This window comes from Ischnura elegans, chromosome 11 (genome assembly GCF_921293095.1).
Source record: "Ischnura elegans chromosome 11, ioIscEleg1.1, whole genome shotgun sequence".
In the NCBI taxonomy this organism is placed as follows: domain Eukaryota; kingdom Metazoa; phylum Arthropoda; class Insecta; order Odonata; family Coenagrionidae; genus Ischnura; species Ischnura elegans.
In genome coordinates this window covers 87,200,514-87,215,257 of record NC_060256.1, presented here as the reverse complement: position 1 = coordinate 87,215,257, position 14,744 = coordinate 87,200,514, and the positions used below count along the sequence as shown (strand labels likewise).

At 40.7% G+C, this 14,744-nt stretch overlaps 1 protein-coding gene across 2 annotated transcripts in view; it reads left to right on the top strand.

The window, feature by feature from the left end:
- The first annotated feature begins 12,790 nt into the window (after positions 1-12,790).
- LOC124167585 (myosin-I heavy chain) overlaps positions 12,791-14,744 on the top strand; it is a 506,524-nt gene continuing 504,570 nt past the window's right edge. For both annotated transcript variants that reach the window (XM_046545559.1, XM_046545558.1), the window contains exon 1: positions 12,791-13,371. In XM_046545559.1, coding sequence (XP_046401515.1) covers positions 13,350-13,371 — 22 coding nt within the window. In that variant the 5' untranslated portion in view covers positions 12,791-13,349. The remainder of the gene's footprint in view (positions 13,372-14,744) is intronic.

Sequence of the window (14,744 nt, the reverse complement as noted above, 5' to 3'; positions counted from 1 at the left end):
AGATCAATTTCACGGAGGAAGAAGCTATAATCTACTCGTTCACCTTTTTCCTATTACTGTCTTTTGGGATAGAATTTGAAAAATAAATGGACCCAAATTTTTCCGTTTTCCGATTAAATCCCATACTTCTCGAGGTATCCGCGGCTAAATATCGACTGGCTTTCGCAGACGAGTTCATGACGTCACTGACTCTTGCTTTGTGGCGAACCGCTTTTCCGCTGATTCTCGGCCTCGCGCATCCATCTCATTTGGTACATAAACACAAACTCTATAATGAGCGATTCTTTCCGAGGGAGAGAGAGAGAGAGAGAGAGTTTCTAGATGCTATGCGAGTAGTCAGGGGTTTTACATCGTCTGATATTACCAATGCATGCATGAGGTACAGATCTCAGGGAAACATCTCTTAATAATCACCTATTAAAATTACCTGAGGTCGGAAAGTTTTCTTCGTTTGATAGGGTATTAATAATCCTTATTTAAGCCAAGCGCTACCAGCTAGCAGGGTACTCTGCTACCTGCTAGCAGCCTGCATCTCAGTGGCGAACATATTCTCGCCCCAAGGTCACCTCACACGGCGGCAGCGGGAACCAGAATGACGTCACACGGGCTTTTCCCAACATTCATACTTAGCCGTCGCGTTTTCGCTTGCTTGAAAATTTTCACTTTTGATTTAACCGCGAAAAATAGATATCGTCATTTAAAAATCTAAAAGCGTGAAATGCGTACTCCAGGAGTAATAATCTTTCGATTTAGGCAATAGAAAAATAATAGGAAACCACCCTAAAAATTTTCGATACTAATATCCATTTTCTTGGATTCAAAGAAAATTTCGTTTTGAAATAAGTTTACTTTTGCTTTTAGCGACGGGGGATAGGCAGCTGCCCCCTCTCACCCCCGCTAGGTACGCCCATGGTTTCAATGGTTAGCGACGATAAATCTCTCACTGGCTATCAGGAAACATGATAGAAATGGGGATCGGGTTGGTGTGGTGGCTAGAGTGTTGGCTTCCCAGCCGGCGGGCTCGGGTTCAAATCCCGGCAGTGGCAGAGAATTTTCAGAGACTACCCGATGCCTGCTTGAGTGTTGTGTGGAGGACATTTCAAGCGCAACACTCCGTCCGTCGGATGGGACGTTAAGCCGTGGTCCCCTTGGCGCCTTTCGTTAAGAGCAGGCTAACTCCGACGTCGGGTTTCTCTCCACCCTTCCTTCCATACCCTTCCCTCATGGCGCAAATGACCTCAGATGTCGGTCGCCTCCTCCAAATACCATACTACCAACATAATAAATGATGCACTGAGTTGTATTTTCCACAAAAGTTTACTTGATCTACCCAGGTTTCGACATGTACACTACGCAGTGGTGTCATGGTGCTGGAACAAGCCGGAACGCCGTTCTCGCACTAGTTAACAATAGACATAATAGTCAAATAACAGTTTTATCAAATTTGCTGCCTTAAAATTTCTTATATATACATTCGTAACCGAAACAAAATATTTTGTAATAAAATGTACATAAAAACTTGTAATTAAAAAACAGAGAGAGCAATATTTCACTAAAAAAATAGTCAAGCAAAGTGCGTTCTGGCAATGTTAATTTTGCCATGACGTGTCTGACACTATGACATTTTCAAAGGTCAGGTCAAGTAAACTTCTGTGGAGCATGTAATTCAGTTTATCTTTTATTATGACTCCTGTCACCAAATTCCACCAAATATCGCCATCCAGCCTTAAATTAATAACTGGGGATAGGGTTCGCGGTCCCACGCGGTATAACTTTACCATCACCATTTTGATCATTTGTCTTCAGGTTACTATTTATTTTAATTGCAACAAGCATCTGGAGGAGAAGAATTTTTTGTCACCATAATAATTTTTAGGTACTTAGCAATGTTATTTCGAACGCGAAGATGGGAAACTACAATAAGCCTTTTCATGAATGTGGTAGTTTAATTTGCTAGTATGCGTAACGTTTTTTGGACCGTGTGGTGTGCATGTGGGAATCCAATTGCATGCTGGTGATTGATCACACCCTGCCAAGCGCCCTAGAGGTGGCTCGCATGGTATTATGTTGATGTAGAATAAAAAGGGTTGCAAAAACTGATAGTGGTGGATGAATTCGGTTATTTGGGAAGCAAGATAACTAGTGACGGGAGAAGTAAGTAAGAAATAAATCATCAGAAAAATAGCCCAGGCGAAGAGAGCATTCCACCAAAATAGAGACCTGCTTACAACGGGAAACTTAAATATGGAAGTAAAGAAACAATTTATAAGAACCTACATTTGGCGTATGCTCCTATTTGGAAGTGAGGCATGGACAATGACCGCAGCGGAGAAAACAAGGATAGAGGCCTTCGAAATGTGGTGCTACAGAAGAATGATGAAGATCAAATGGATCGACCGAGTTAGTAACGAGGAAGTCCTAAGAAGGGTAGGAGAGAAGAGAAGCCTCATGAAAACCCTAACAAGAAGACGGAACAACCTTATAGGCCACATCTTGAGACATGATGGCCTGATGAAGACAATCGTCGAAGGACAAGTGGAAGGCAAGAACGGAAAAGGAAGACCACAAAATGTATGGAACAAGTAAAGAAGGATGTGAAAGAGAAGAATTACGTTGGTGTGAAAAGATTAGCTGATGGGAGAATTGAGTGGAGAGCTGCGTCAAACCAATTCTAGGATTGTTGGCCAGTGATGATGATGATAATGAGGTGCGCAAGTACCTTAATGTTTTGTATAGCTTATACTGATCCGTAAGAAAATTCGGAGTTTTCGCATAGTTTTATTTGTCAGCGTCGCCATTGACGACTTTTGTTAACCCGTTTTATTGCAAAAACATTCGGTGGCCAATCTTAATATTTGTGATTCGGACATTGATTGCATGCATGTATATAAATATTCTAATGGAGGGTGTCAGTTGCTTTCTCCCAACCGCTTGAGACCCCTGCTTTCTTTCTCCCTGGGTCCCTTTCTTTCTTTCACCGAAATCCTGACAACACATGATGGAAGGGGGAGGGGTGGTGCGGCCCGCCCTTCCCTGGAGCGTGCCCTGGAGTGTGTCGGAGGGGAGGGGGCTGGAATTACCCCCCGCCCTCTCCTCCCCGCCCCTCCACGTCGCCATGACCAGCTGTAGTCTCGCCCGATCGGTCGAAGGAGGGGCGAGTTTTGTGAAGGACTGGACGCGGTGAGCCGATGGAAAGATCCGTTCGCGAGATCCGGTCGGGTGAACGAGATGCGCGCGCATCATTAACGGAGGGGTTGGTGTTCTCCGTGTTCTCTGTTGAATTGACCACCTTGCGCGCGCACTTGTGTCTTTCGGTCATCTATCACACTTACAGGAGAGGGTTTTGCTTCGCTGCTGCTGTCTATTGAGCCGACACAAGTGACTCTCCTACTGGGTGGTGGGCAATGGACTGATAAAAGTCGTGACGTCACGGATCGTTGGTCATTTGTAAATCATACCAAATTAACCTCAATATATTACCTCAAATTACAAGAAAATGCTATTTTATAATATAAAAAGTTACAATTGTGGTTCTGCAATGTTAGGCAAAGCGGGCAGCCCCGCAAGAGGGGGGCGCGCGCCCCCTGCGCCTCCCCCATATGTACCTATCCGCCACTGGAGCTTTAAGTAAAAGTTCAACAAATCTTTTTCATAGTGACGAATTTCTTCCGTCTTAAATCCTTAAGAATCTGTCGTATATTACCTATTCATTCCGGACCTTTCCTTGCCCTTCTTCCCTTCCACCTGTGCTACGATTGTTTTCATCAGTCTATCTATCTCATTATGTGTCCAACTAAGTTATCCCGTCTTCTCCTCGTGGTTTTTAAAGACTTTTTCTCCTACTCCTCTTAGGACTTCCTCATCACTTACTTGGACGGTACATTTTATCTTCATCATTCATGGGGAGTACCACATTTCGAATGCTTTTTCTCTTTACTTCTCTTCTGCTGCCAACGTCCAAGCCTCGCTTCCATAGAGAAGCATGCTCCTTATGTTGTAACATCTGAAGAATTGTTTCTCACTTCTATACTAGTATTTTCAGCCATAAGTAGATTCTTATTTACGTAGAATGCCATATTAGCATGTGCTATTCAACTGATTACTTCTTTCTTACTTCGTCCATCGTTGGTAATTTGGCTTCCCCTTTTTTTTCTTCAAAATAATGCGTTGTGAACCAGTGGTGTAACTATGGGGGAAGTTCAGGGGAGGTATCCCCCCCAAAGCCTTAGAGAAATTTAAAAAATTTGCAAAAATCTTGTGTGGAATTGATATATAATAACTGCATCTGCTTAAAGTTAAATTTTAAATGCCAAAATGATGGTCAGGCATGTTATTATTTAAAAGTTTTTCCTGAACTCCCCGTTTTTTGGGGGAGTAGCCCCCTCTAACCCCCATCATCTCCCAAGCCCCTCTACCCCCCCCCCCAAAACATATTCCTAGTTACGCCAATGCTGTGAACCATATCCGGGGTGTCAGGCGTGGGGTTAGTAATCTTAAAATGGTTGCGTGCAATGCGGACAATTCGAACACCATCGGAAAATTAATTACGCAAGCACGTGTGTGCAGGTGCACTTACTTAATTGCATGCATATTACATAACATTACTCAATTAAAATACGCGAAAATTAAGTCCTAAAATGAGTAATTAAATTGTGGGTAGTAAATAGTTGTAAATTAGTCCCGGTTGAATGCCATACAATGGTGAAAGAGATAAACTTCCTGACTCCACTCGGAGTAAGCTGCTAGCGTGTGGGACTTTCATGAAGTTGGACTAATAAATGAAATCAATAGAGTGTAGTGCAGGGCGGCCAGAATCGTGATGAGTTGTTACGGTAAATAGGGCAGCGTTTACAATATTTTAGGCGAGTCAGGATGGGAATCTTTACAGGAGCGTAGAGAACATTTCTCCCACTCTCCCCAGCACTTCGTCATTACTTACCGTCGGTCGTTACTTGATCGATCGAACCATTTAATCTTCAAAATTCTTCGCTGGCACCACATTACGAATGCTTCCACTGTTGACTTCTCTTCCCCTGTCAACGTTCAAGCCTCGTTTCTATAGAGAAGCATGCTCCTTATTGTTTCCTAACTTCTATGAATGAAGTGAATCGTTTCCTCACTTCTAAAATTGCTTTTTTTTCTGCTGTTAGTGGATTCTTCTTTTCGCAGAAGGCCCTATTCACATGTGTCATTCTACCGATTATTACAGTCTGGCTACGATCATCGTTGGTTATTCGGCTACCTAGGAAACAAAACTCTTCCATCTCTTCAAGATTTTACATTTAATGAAAATCCTTCTGTTAAAATATGAGCATTAAGTGGTGTACTTATGATATTTTGCTCTAAAATGGTGAAATCGATGGTGACGACTCGGAACTTCGGTATGAAATTCTATGCAAACGCTAATTGTAGTTTTCTACGGTAAAGTTACACCTATTACCGCACCGCGCCTTGAATATGCACCGCGCATCCGGTGCAGAAAGACTAGATAGGACGACACGGAGAACATAATATTAGAGCTCCACCATTTTTCCAGATCCGACAGAAGCAATAAATTAAGAGGAATGTTTTGTCGAACGAATAGATATGGGAATTCATTTTTCCCCCGAAACATAAAGGACTTTAACAAATGCTAATTGTTATTTCGCATTTCCTTTTTAAGTGTAAACGGCTGGTGTCCTAGCACCCCCTGCCAAACGCCTTTTTAAGCGGCTTCCGGAGTAGTATGTAGATGTAGATATTTTGCTTGAAGTTGATGTATTAGTGTAGATGCTAGGGCATGCCGTTCAGAAGTAATAGCTCATTTGATTGTATCTCACATTTATGTTTATAATTGTATGTTTTTTTTCTGAATTTAATTTCTTTTAAATTATTCATTCTTGAATAGCGCTTAAATTTATTCTGAAATATAGCTTAAGATTTTAGAATAAAAATTTTACAACCCTACAACTAGAAAATTATGGTAAGGAATTACCGCGGAACGTTATACAATCTAAATCATTTTTTCAAGACTGTTCTCAGTTCCCGCAGAGTTATAACCAGGTGAATTTATTCCTTTTTATATTTTCTTGAATACTGTTCCGGCAAACGAAAAACATACCACTGCACCACCAACTTACCTAAGACTTTGTATTTCTGATATGAGTAAGTATTTTGTTTGTGTATAGAAGAAATTATGAGGTTTTTTATAATTTTATATTAGCTAAATTTCTTTCATATACCAATTTGAGAAATATTGTTTGATTTCAGAATCAATCATTACTATTCTATTCTCATACTATGTGATGAAAATATGATTGTAATTTGATTATTACTTTAATATTTACGTGTAGAATGGTAAATTTCATATAGCTGTATTTTTTCTCTTGAGGGCTTGTACCCAGAGCGATCTACTAATTGGTTACCAAGTTACTAAAACTTTAACTTGGATAGCTCAGTGTAGCAGAAAGTCCATCGATTAAGCATAATTAGAGTAAATCATATTTTGATATAACAATTATAATTTATGAATTGATTTCATTCAGTTACATGTAATACTTTCATTCATGCATTAAACATAAGATGAAATATGTAGAATGAATTGAGGCACCCCAGAAAATACTTTTTTGGTGAGGTTACCATCATATACAAATCGCAGCACAGAATAACAAAATATTGAGGCATCAAGACAAGTTTATGCACAGAAAAGTGTTAAATATTACAGAAATACCAAAATCAGAGCGTAATGAGAAACAAAACAGTAATAATTGTAACAGAAATTTATGGATACCTAAACTGCTTATCAAAATTGCTTATATATTCACGACAAACAGGGGCGGATCCAGGATTTCTTTCTGGGGGGGCACTAGCAAGGCCGGATCCAGGATTTTGTTTTGGGGGTGGCACAAGGACACCCCGTAATACAAAATGAACGCAATGATAATGGGACCGTAATAAGTATCTTGCATATTTTTTACGGGTCTGGGGGCACGTGCCCCCCCCCAGATCCGCCTGTGACGACAAAGACGTTTACGTCGTTTCCCAGGGGAACCTTGAAAATGGGACCACGTCTTCTGATCTTGGAGCTCGTGACCTATTTCCACTGACCTATTTCCCAGCTAAAGGATATGATTCTGAACAGGGCTTGGAGTTCATACGCGCTCTGACATAATTGAATAGCGACGAACCTTCGAAGCAACGAACCTGAATTTTGAGTTCTATTAAAATCATCCAAAGCAAAAGAAAATCGGATGGATTGACTTTGAAAGTTTAAGACTTCTCTGATTACTAAGGCCGTTTTACACGGGGCACGGAATTGCGCAGGTTAGAGCTGCATTAATGTCTAAAATGGCGTGTAATTGCGCGAATGCATGAACGAAATTACAACATGGGCTATTTTGCCGTCTCGCGTCCACGCATTCTCGCATGTGTTCTAGCAATTCACCGCTTTACACAACGCAATTTTGATTGCGCCTTCGCACGTACGTCAGATTGCGCAATTCCGTGTACCTTGTAAAACGGCCTTAAGTGGAAGTTAATCGTGCGAGTTATAAAAAAAAGAATTGCCATTAGGCATAGTTGAAAAGTCTTTCGATCCCAGCGGGTGCTGTATGCTCGCTGTATATTCAAGGTGTGGTCGGACGAGTGCGAAATAGCACCTCTTTTTCTTTTTTCCATCCGAAAATCCTCCTGTAGCACGCATAACCAATCCTTGGTTATTCAGAGCTCTGCCAATAATATTTATTATGTGTGTTTTCCGCGATAGGCTTGAAGTTAACGTAACTTCCAGAGAGGAGAAGGAGGCGATCGACAGCTGAGGTAATAGGGTAGTTACCTTCATCAAAGAAAACGAAATGCATTGATTGCTATTCGTTACCCACCATTAGCGTATTCATAATATACAAATTATTTGGTTTTAGAAATACCGGTTTAGACGAGGGTCAATTTTATCCTCATTTGAAAAAGGCCAGATTGGCGCCCATGCGATTCCACTCCACGTGACGTCACAGGGACCTAGTTTCCATATGAGTAGATAGGAGTTTTACATCGCCTGAGATTACCAATGCATGCGTGAGGCACAGAGATCAGGGAAACATGTCTGAATAATCACCTATTAAAACTGCCTTTGGTCGGAAAGTTTTCTTCGTTAGATAAGGTATTAATTATCGTTATTTAATCCAAGCGTTACCAGCTAGCAGGGTACTCTGCTACCTGCAAGCATCCTGCGTCGTATCAGCGCTTAAGCCTCGCCCCAAGGTCACCTCACACGGCGGCAACGGGAACCAGAACAACGTCACACGGAGTTTTCCCAGCATTCATACTTAGCCGTCGCGTTTTCGCGCGGTTTAAAATTTGCCTTTTTCATTTAATCGCGAAAAATAGATATCGTCATTTAAAAATCTAAAAGCGTGAAATACGTGCTCCAGGAGTAATAATCTTTCGACTTAGGAAATTAAAAAATAATAGGAAACCACCCTATTTGTGGCGTAAGAAAAGGGTGGAGAGAAACCCGGCATCGGCATCAACCTTCTCTGAAGGCAAAGGCGTCACGGGTACCACGGTTTAGCGTGTCATATGACGGGCGGGGAGTTGCACTCCAAGTGTCATCCACACAACAATGACATAGGAATGCGTGTTCCCCACAATATGTTCGAATTGCTTTGGATCGATTTGTCGCGATCTTTCTACCTTGATTTTATTCTTTTTTTTTAATTCGAGGAGGGATTTACATACCGACCTATTAGATCTAATTACTGACCTATTTGACCAACTCGGATGAGAATCTTTGTCCGATCGTAAACTAGGTACTAGTCTTAACCTATTGCGAATAAGTTCAACAGATTCAGGCTTCAATTGGTGGAAGTTAGGCATATTTAAATAAATAAAAGATCGTAGCACTTTTCCACAAAATTTTTAATTATTTAATTTAATTAAAATTCTTGTGGAAAAGTGCTACGCAGGGATGCCGACTCACAAAAAAATTGAAGGGGCCCAAACCGGGGATCTTGCCCCGGGAAATTTATAAGTAGGGAGTTTTTTAAGCATTTTAGAATAGTCATATGATCAGCATTAGAAACCTGATAACTCGAATCTCGTTATCTAGACTCTCGGGGTAAAATCGACAAGCCTGACACATTTTTCCTCACACCCATAACGAATTTTTGAGGGGGCTCGGTCCCCCTCTGGCCCCATGGAGTCGGCGCCTCTGGTGCTACGATCTTTTATTTATTTAAATGTTAACCTATTGCGTTAATTCAAGAGAAGTTTATTTTCCCACGAAGTTAGATTCTTAGAAAAAATCTTACAAACGCTAACATACTACGGCAAATCAGATCATAAAAATAAAAGTATGATAGATAGACTGTAGAACATATAGATTACGAATTTCGTTTTTTCCACGATTGATAAGAGACTATAACGGCAGCGTTAGGATTTACCTACTAATAGGTTAAACAGTGGCGTAACTAGGAATAGGCTTTGTGGGGGTGGGGAGGGATGATGAAGGGGCATAGGGTGGGGACAGGCAACGCCGCGGCGGTTCCGGGAGGAAATATTTGAAAAATTATATGGCTGGAAAAACATTTTGCATAATTTTGGCATTTTAAATTTAACCTTAAGCAGAGACAGTTATTATATGTCAAAACTGGACAATAGTTTTAATATTTTTTTATTTCTCTGAGGCTTTGGGGGAGGGGGATCTATCCCGTCAACCCCCCCATAGTTACGCCACTGACTGGCGTTAGTTGACTTGTAGTGTAGCCTACTAACATATTTATACCTTAATGCACGTTTCTGAAATCCTCTCGTATTCCTAACAGCATGTTTTAAGTGTTCTAGCTTTTGTGGCAGATTGCCTTATTGAATATATAGTTGATGTCTCCATCCTTCTGGGTTTCACCGCGTGGATTTTCTTTGCGACGAAAGTTTCTCCGTTATTCCAACCGGCGTCTTCAGGTCGATGTCGGGATTCAATTTTTGATGACTTATATAGTGTATTCTTGGCGCCAATTTTTCATGCTTGATGCTGATTGGTCCTCCTCCTTTTTTCTCGTATGACCCTCTTCCACGAGTTGTGGAGAGGGTAGCCGTCTCCTCTGTTCATGTTTTCAGGTGTCTTGAATATTTCGATAGCCTCCTTTATTAGTCTGGGATAATATCTATTTTCTTTTGCAACAACTGTTGCTTCGTCAAACAGTGTCTGGTGTCCGGGTTCACTCCATGCGGAAAAACTACGCATCGAGTATGAGTTGGCAAGTTTTGCCTTTGCATGAATGTGGAAGTATAATCTGTGTGCGTAATATTTTTATGCCCGTCAGGTGTCCATGCGGGAATCCTCTTGCATTCTGCGGGCTGAAGATTGATCACCCCCTGCCTGACACCCTAGAGGTTTTATGTAGATGTATTAGGCATCATCACGACTATAGATCGCCGAAAAAAGGCTTTAATTTTCCATAAGCATAGTCATCTAAAATGTCGCAGTTATTAAAAAAATAAAATTCTCTCTCAAGCCTCTCCAAAGTCTTTTAGTAATTTCGACGGAGAGTTCATGAATTTAATTTAAGTGTTGGATAGAATAGTCCATGGACGCATTTGAACATAATTCGAATTTGATTACTACAGTGTTTGAGGTCCAAAGAAGGATTTGTTCTTGCAAGTTTTCACACTCAGGCCTTATGACATTCGGGAAACACACGCGTCATTGGAGAGAAAGAGAGGAAGAAATACGAAGTAAGAGGAAGTGAGAAGACACGCGTGCGGTCATTGATGAGTATACCAGCGCTGTGCTGACTCATGCGGGGGCGGCTGAAATTGATTCGTTCGCGGGGGGAAGAAAGTTCGATCCGCTCGTTCATCCGTTCAGTGATCCGTTCTATAAACAAAAGGGAGGGGAAGGCGAGCGGGTCGGATGATTGTGCATCTGCATTTCCATGGCAGCCGTCGTTTGGGTGTTCAGCGGGGGATGCCGAACGATTACTTACTCTCGTTCAAGTTATTATTTTCTTCGATTCGTTCGCGAAAGAGGAAAGTGCGATTGACTCACTGATCCGCTCATTGACCAGATCTCGCAATTTTTAATGGTCGTGACCGACTCGGATGAGTATATTATTGGTCGCGTTCAGTTGACGTAAACCGCTACTAACAGTCTGCCCCGGTTTATTTCTGTTTATATTACGATCATTCAACATGATTCGATATGGTGTGCCATTTTTTAATTGTGAATTCTTATTAGGGAATTGTAAAATAAAAAAAATAATATTGAACTCCAGAGATATAGTTATAGGACCGGTACTGAGCGCGTACACAAATAATTCCTTGACAATAACTCGTAACTCGGTTATGAAAACTCAAAAACTTGTAATTTATACACAATATAGGAAAAAGGTCTCAAATATTCAGGTCAGTCTTCATATCTTCTATCCCTTATAAATCTGAAATCCTTATATGACAGACGTTCTTCCATCGATGCTCTATTCCTCTACAAAAATTATTAATTCTTATAGTGATTGTTCCTTTCTTCTTCCTTTAGTGAATTTTAATGCACACAGCCATAGTTCTAGAAATCCACACCTATTTCTTGTTAATTACCACAGAACAAATCATGTCTTTAACTCCCCGCTATCCAGAATGATGAGGAATTTTAATAAACTCGGCCAAAGTTATGATTTCTCCATGTCTCTATCTAGATTTCAAAGTCACTTGTTGCAAATGAGCTCAATTTAAAAATTCTACTACGAGAACATGTTTATATTACCTTAAATTTCATATCATTGTATCTGCTTACATATTTAATTCATTGTTGTGCAGTTCTGTATAGATTTTTCAAATTCATTTTTTAATGGGTTTATTGTATGCGTGTTCATTATTTTCTATTGTCTATCAACTGTGAAATCATGCGTAAGAATATGGTTGATGGATTATCCCGTAAATAAATGAAATGAAATTACATGAAAATTACAATGAATTGCACAAGATAGGAATTAAATGGAATTAAAAACGGGTCTTAAAAATAATAATTGTTTTTCTGGTTAGTTTCGCGTTGACTCACTCTGGTGGACGACAGTTTCAGTCTTTCGGGTTTATTTGGACCCGAGGACGAGAGCTTGAATGCGTCCGAAACTGTCGTCTATCCTGCCGATAATTTCTTTCCTTCCATAACTAGACATTCTGCTTTCCGAATAACAATTTTTATTAATCGAGATTAAATGAGAAATTAATGCGTTGACTTACGCATCTACATTTAACCTTCGCTATGACTTTTAATTGATGACGTGGATTATATAATTCAAATTCATTTCCATCATTTCTCTAAGTATGTTCGAAAATTAGTACATTGTGGAATGTTAATGAAAATGATATGAGCAAATACATTTACAAAAGTTAGTTTTGATAAATAATAAATTTAATGATACAGCAAAAAGGTAACGCACAAATATTTTTACAAGTAATTATTGGACAGCAATATCTTCATTATTCTGTTAATATCTCTTATAAATTTCACCCCCATAACGCCACATTTTAAACTGCTATATAACTAACATTGGGACTAAGACTCTAAATAGTTATTGAATAATAATAATTTTAGGTCCGGTGTTAAACTCACCGATTGTAACGGCTTAGCTGGAGATCCTATTTGACTCACTCATCACCGATTCGTTCGCATTTAAAAGGGGGAAACTTCGATTCGTTCACTGATCCGTTCATCGATTCGGTCTCTCGTGGAGGGTAGGGGGCGCGACCGAGTCATCCCCGTCCCTTCCTCCTCCCCCGCCGTGCAGCCAGCCGCGCGCCGCAGTGTCCCTTCGCTCGCCGATGTGCGACCAGGAAGAGTTGGGCGACCGGGTTCACGCCGCCGCCGACGACGGCCTTGGTGATGCCGGCAACGCTTCAGCGTGACCACCGGCGAACCAAAGAAGAACGCCACTTCAGTGTGATACCAACAGTGGTGTGCCCCAGGGAGTGAACATCATATATAGTGTTATATATAATCATAGCAACAACCACACCCCCCCAACCACTGGTTTTACAACAGTCCCGTCTTCCCCTCCCGTACATATATTCCCTCAGGAAACCATCTGGTGGTACCCCTAGTCTAACCCCCCCCTGTTTTATCCCACCCTGGTTGTGTAGTTATATTTATTACGAATATCCCCGGAACGCTCCCCTTGTCCAAAACCTATTCGGTTTCCGCCCCTTGAGAAACCGCCCTCGTCTGAAAATCACCTCGCCGATCGAAGTGTTCCGGGATTTTTTTTTGTCCCTCAACGAGGAATCGAGAGGAAACCCCTGTGTATCGTGTGGATTACGACACCTTCTGTGCCAGTACTACACCTCCTGAGGAAGAATTGTTCCGTGGAGAAGAAGGTGGAGCCATGGCCGGCTATTTTTCATCGGGTGAGTGTCTTTCATTTGTTTTTTTTTCATCTCTACGAAATGTTTTGTCAGTCTCTTTAGATCTCTAATGAATACAGGATTTCTCTGATGAATGGAAACAATCAATTCTCTGCCGGATACCATTGATCTAACTAAAATACCGGGTTGCTACATCGAATAATATTGAAGTCGATAATGCTTCATATTATTTTTATGCCATTATGCTATAGTTTCGTCTTGTTTTTCTTTGCTCTGCGACTGAGTTTCTCTGTCCCATATTTTGCGTGGTTTCTACATCGAACGTAACGGAACTCGATAATGCTTCATATTTTATGGCGTTTTTTTAATACCATTATGTCACCGTAGTTTCGTCTTAATTTTCTTTGTTCAACAACTAAATTTGTTCGTACCATCCATAAACGTATTAATTACCCTTGGATATAGTACTGGGAGCCTTTGAGTATAAGGTTGGGATTGGAATAAAGCGGAAACAGACATTAATTGCCCTGAGAAAAAATTCCCCTGGACCGGGAATCGAACCACTGAACTTTGGCTTTCCGGGCCAATGCGCAGACCACCAGGTTATCCAGGTACCCGAGTCCCCAATTGCAAAGTGATTGTCTTACGTATTATTTGGTATATGTGCATGCGCCATTATACTGTGTTTTCATCCTATTTTTCTCTGCTCAATGCGTCTGGGCCAATACCGAATACCTTTCTGGGCGGGGATGTCAGAACACCTGTCTGCGAAGGAAATTACGAATAAAAAATACCTGACTGAAAATTTTGCGAAAAGTTTGATGGATGAGGATTTAATTACGAATTTTTCGTCTTATTTTTCTTCGTCAAATGTGGTTAATTCGGGCGTTTCTGTCCAAAGTAATCTGTCATTATTACTCGATTTACGTAATGCCCAATAGGATACTCAAATGATTTACTTAAGAGCCAAAGGTCAGTCTACGTCAGCTATGAAATGAAGAAATATATGGTCAGATGATTGAAATTAATTTTTGATTTGAATTTGATCGAAAACCATGGCAACCAAATTCCAGTTTTCCAGGGTTTCTTAGTGAATACGAGACTATAGGAATTACTGAAATAATTACGTTGGTTAGTTCCAGAATAAAACAGCGAATGCTGCATTAGTGTTAAAACAGATTCATAAGATATTCAACAGCATCTTCTAAAAACCCCGCGGTCCACTTCTTGGTTGTTTAAAAGAGTCGAACTCGAGTCGATTAGCGAGAGTTGCATTGTCCGAAAACAAAATATATCCAAAAGCTAATTATAGTTACCATGGATGCATTGAGTTTGGGTTTTTCGATTGCTCTAGGCAATCATCTTTGGGAAGTAGAATGCATGTTAAATCACTGAGATCTATGTTATTAGTTAGA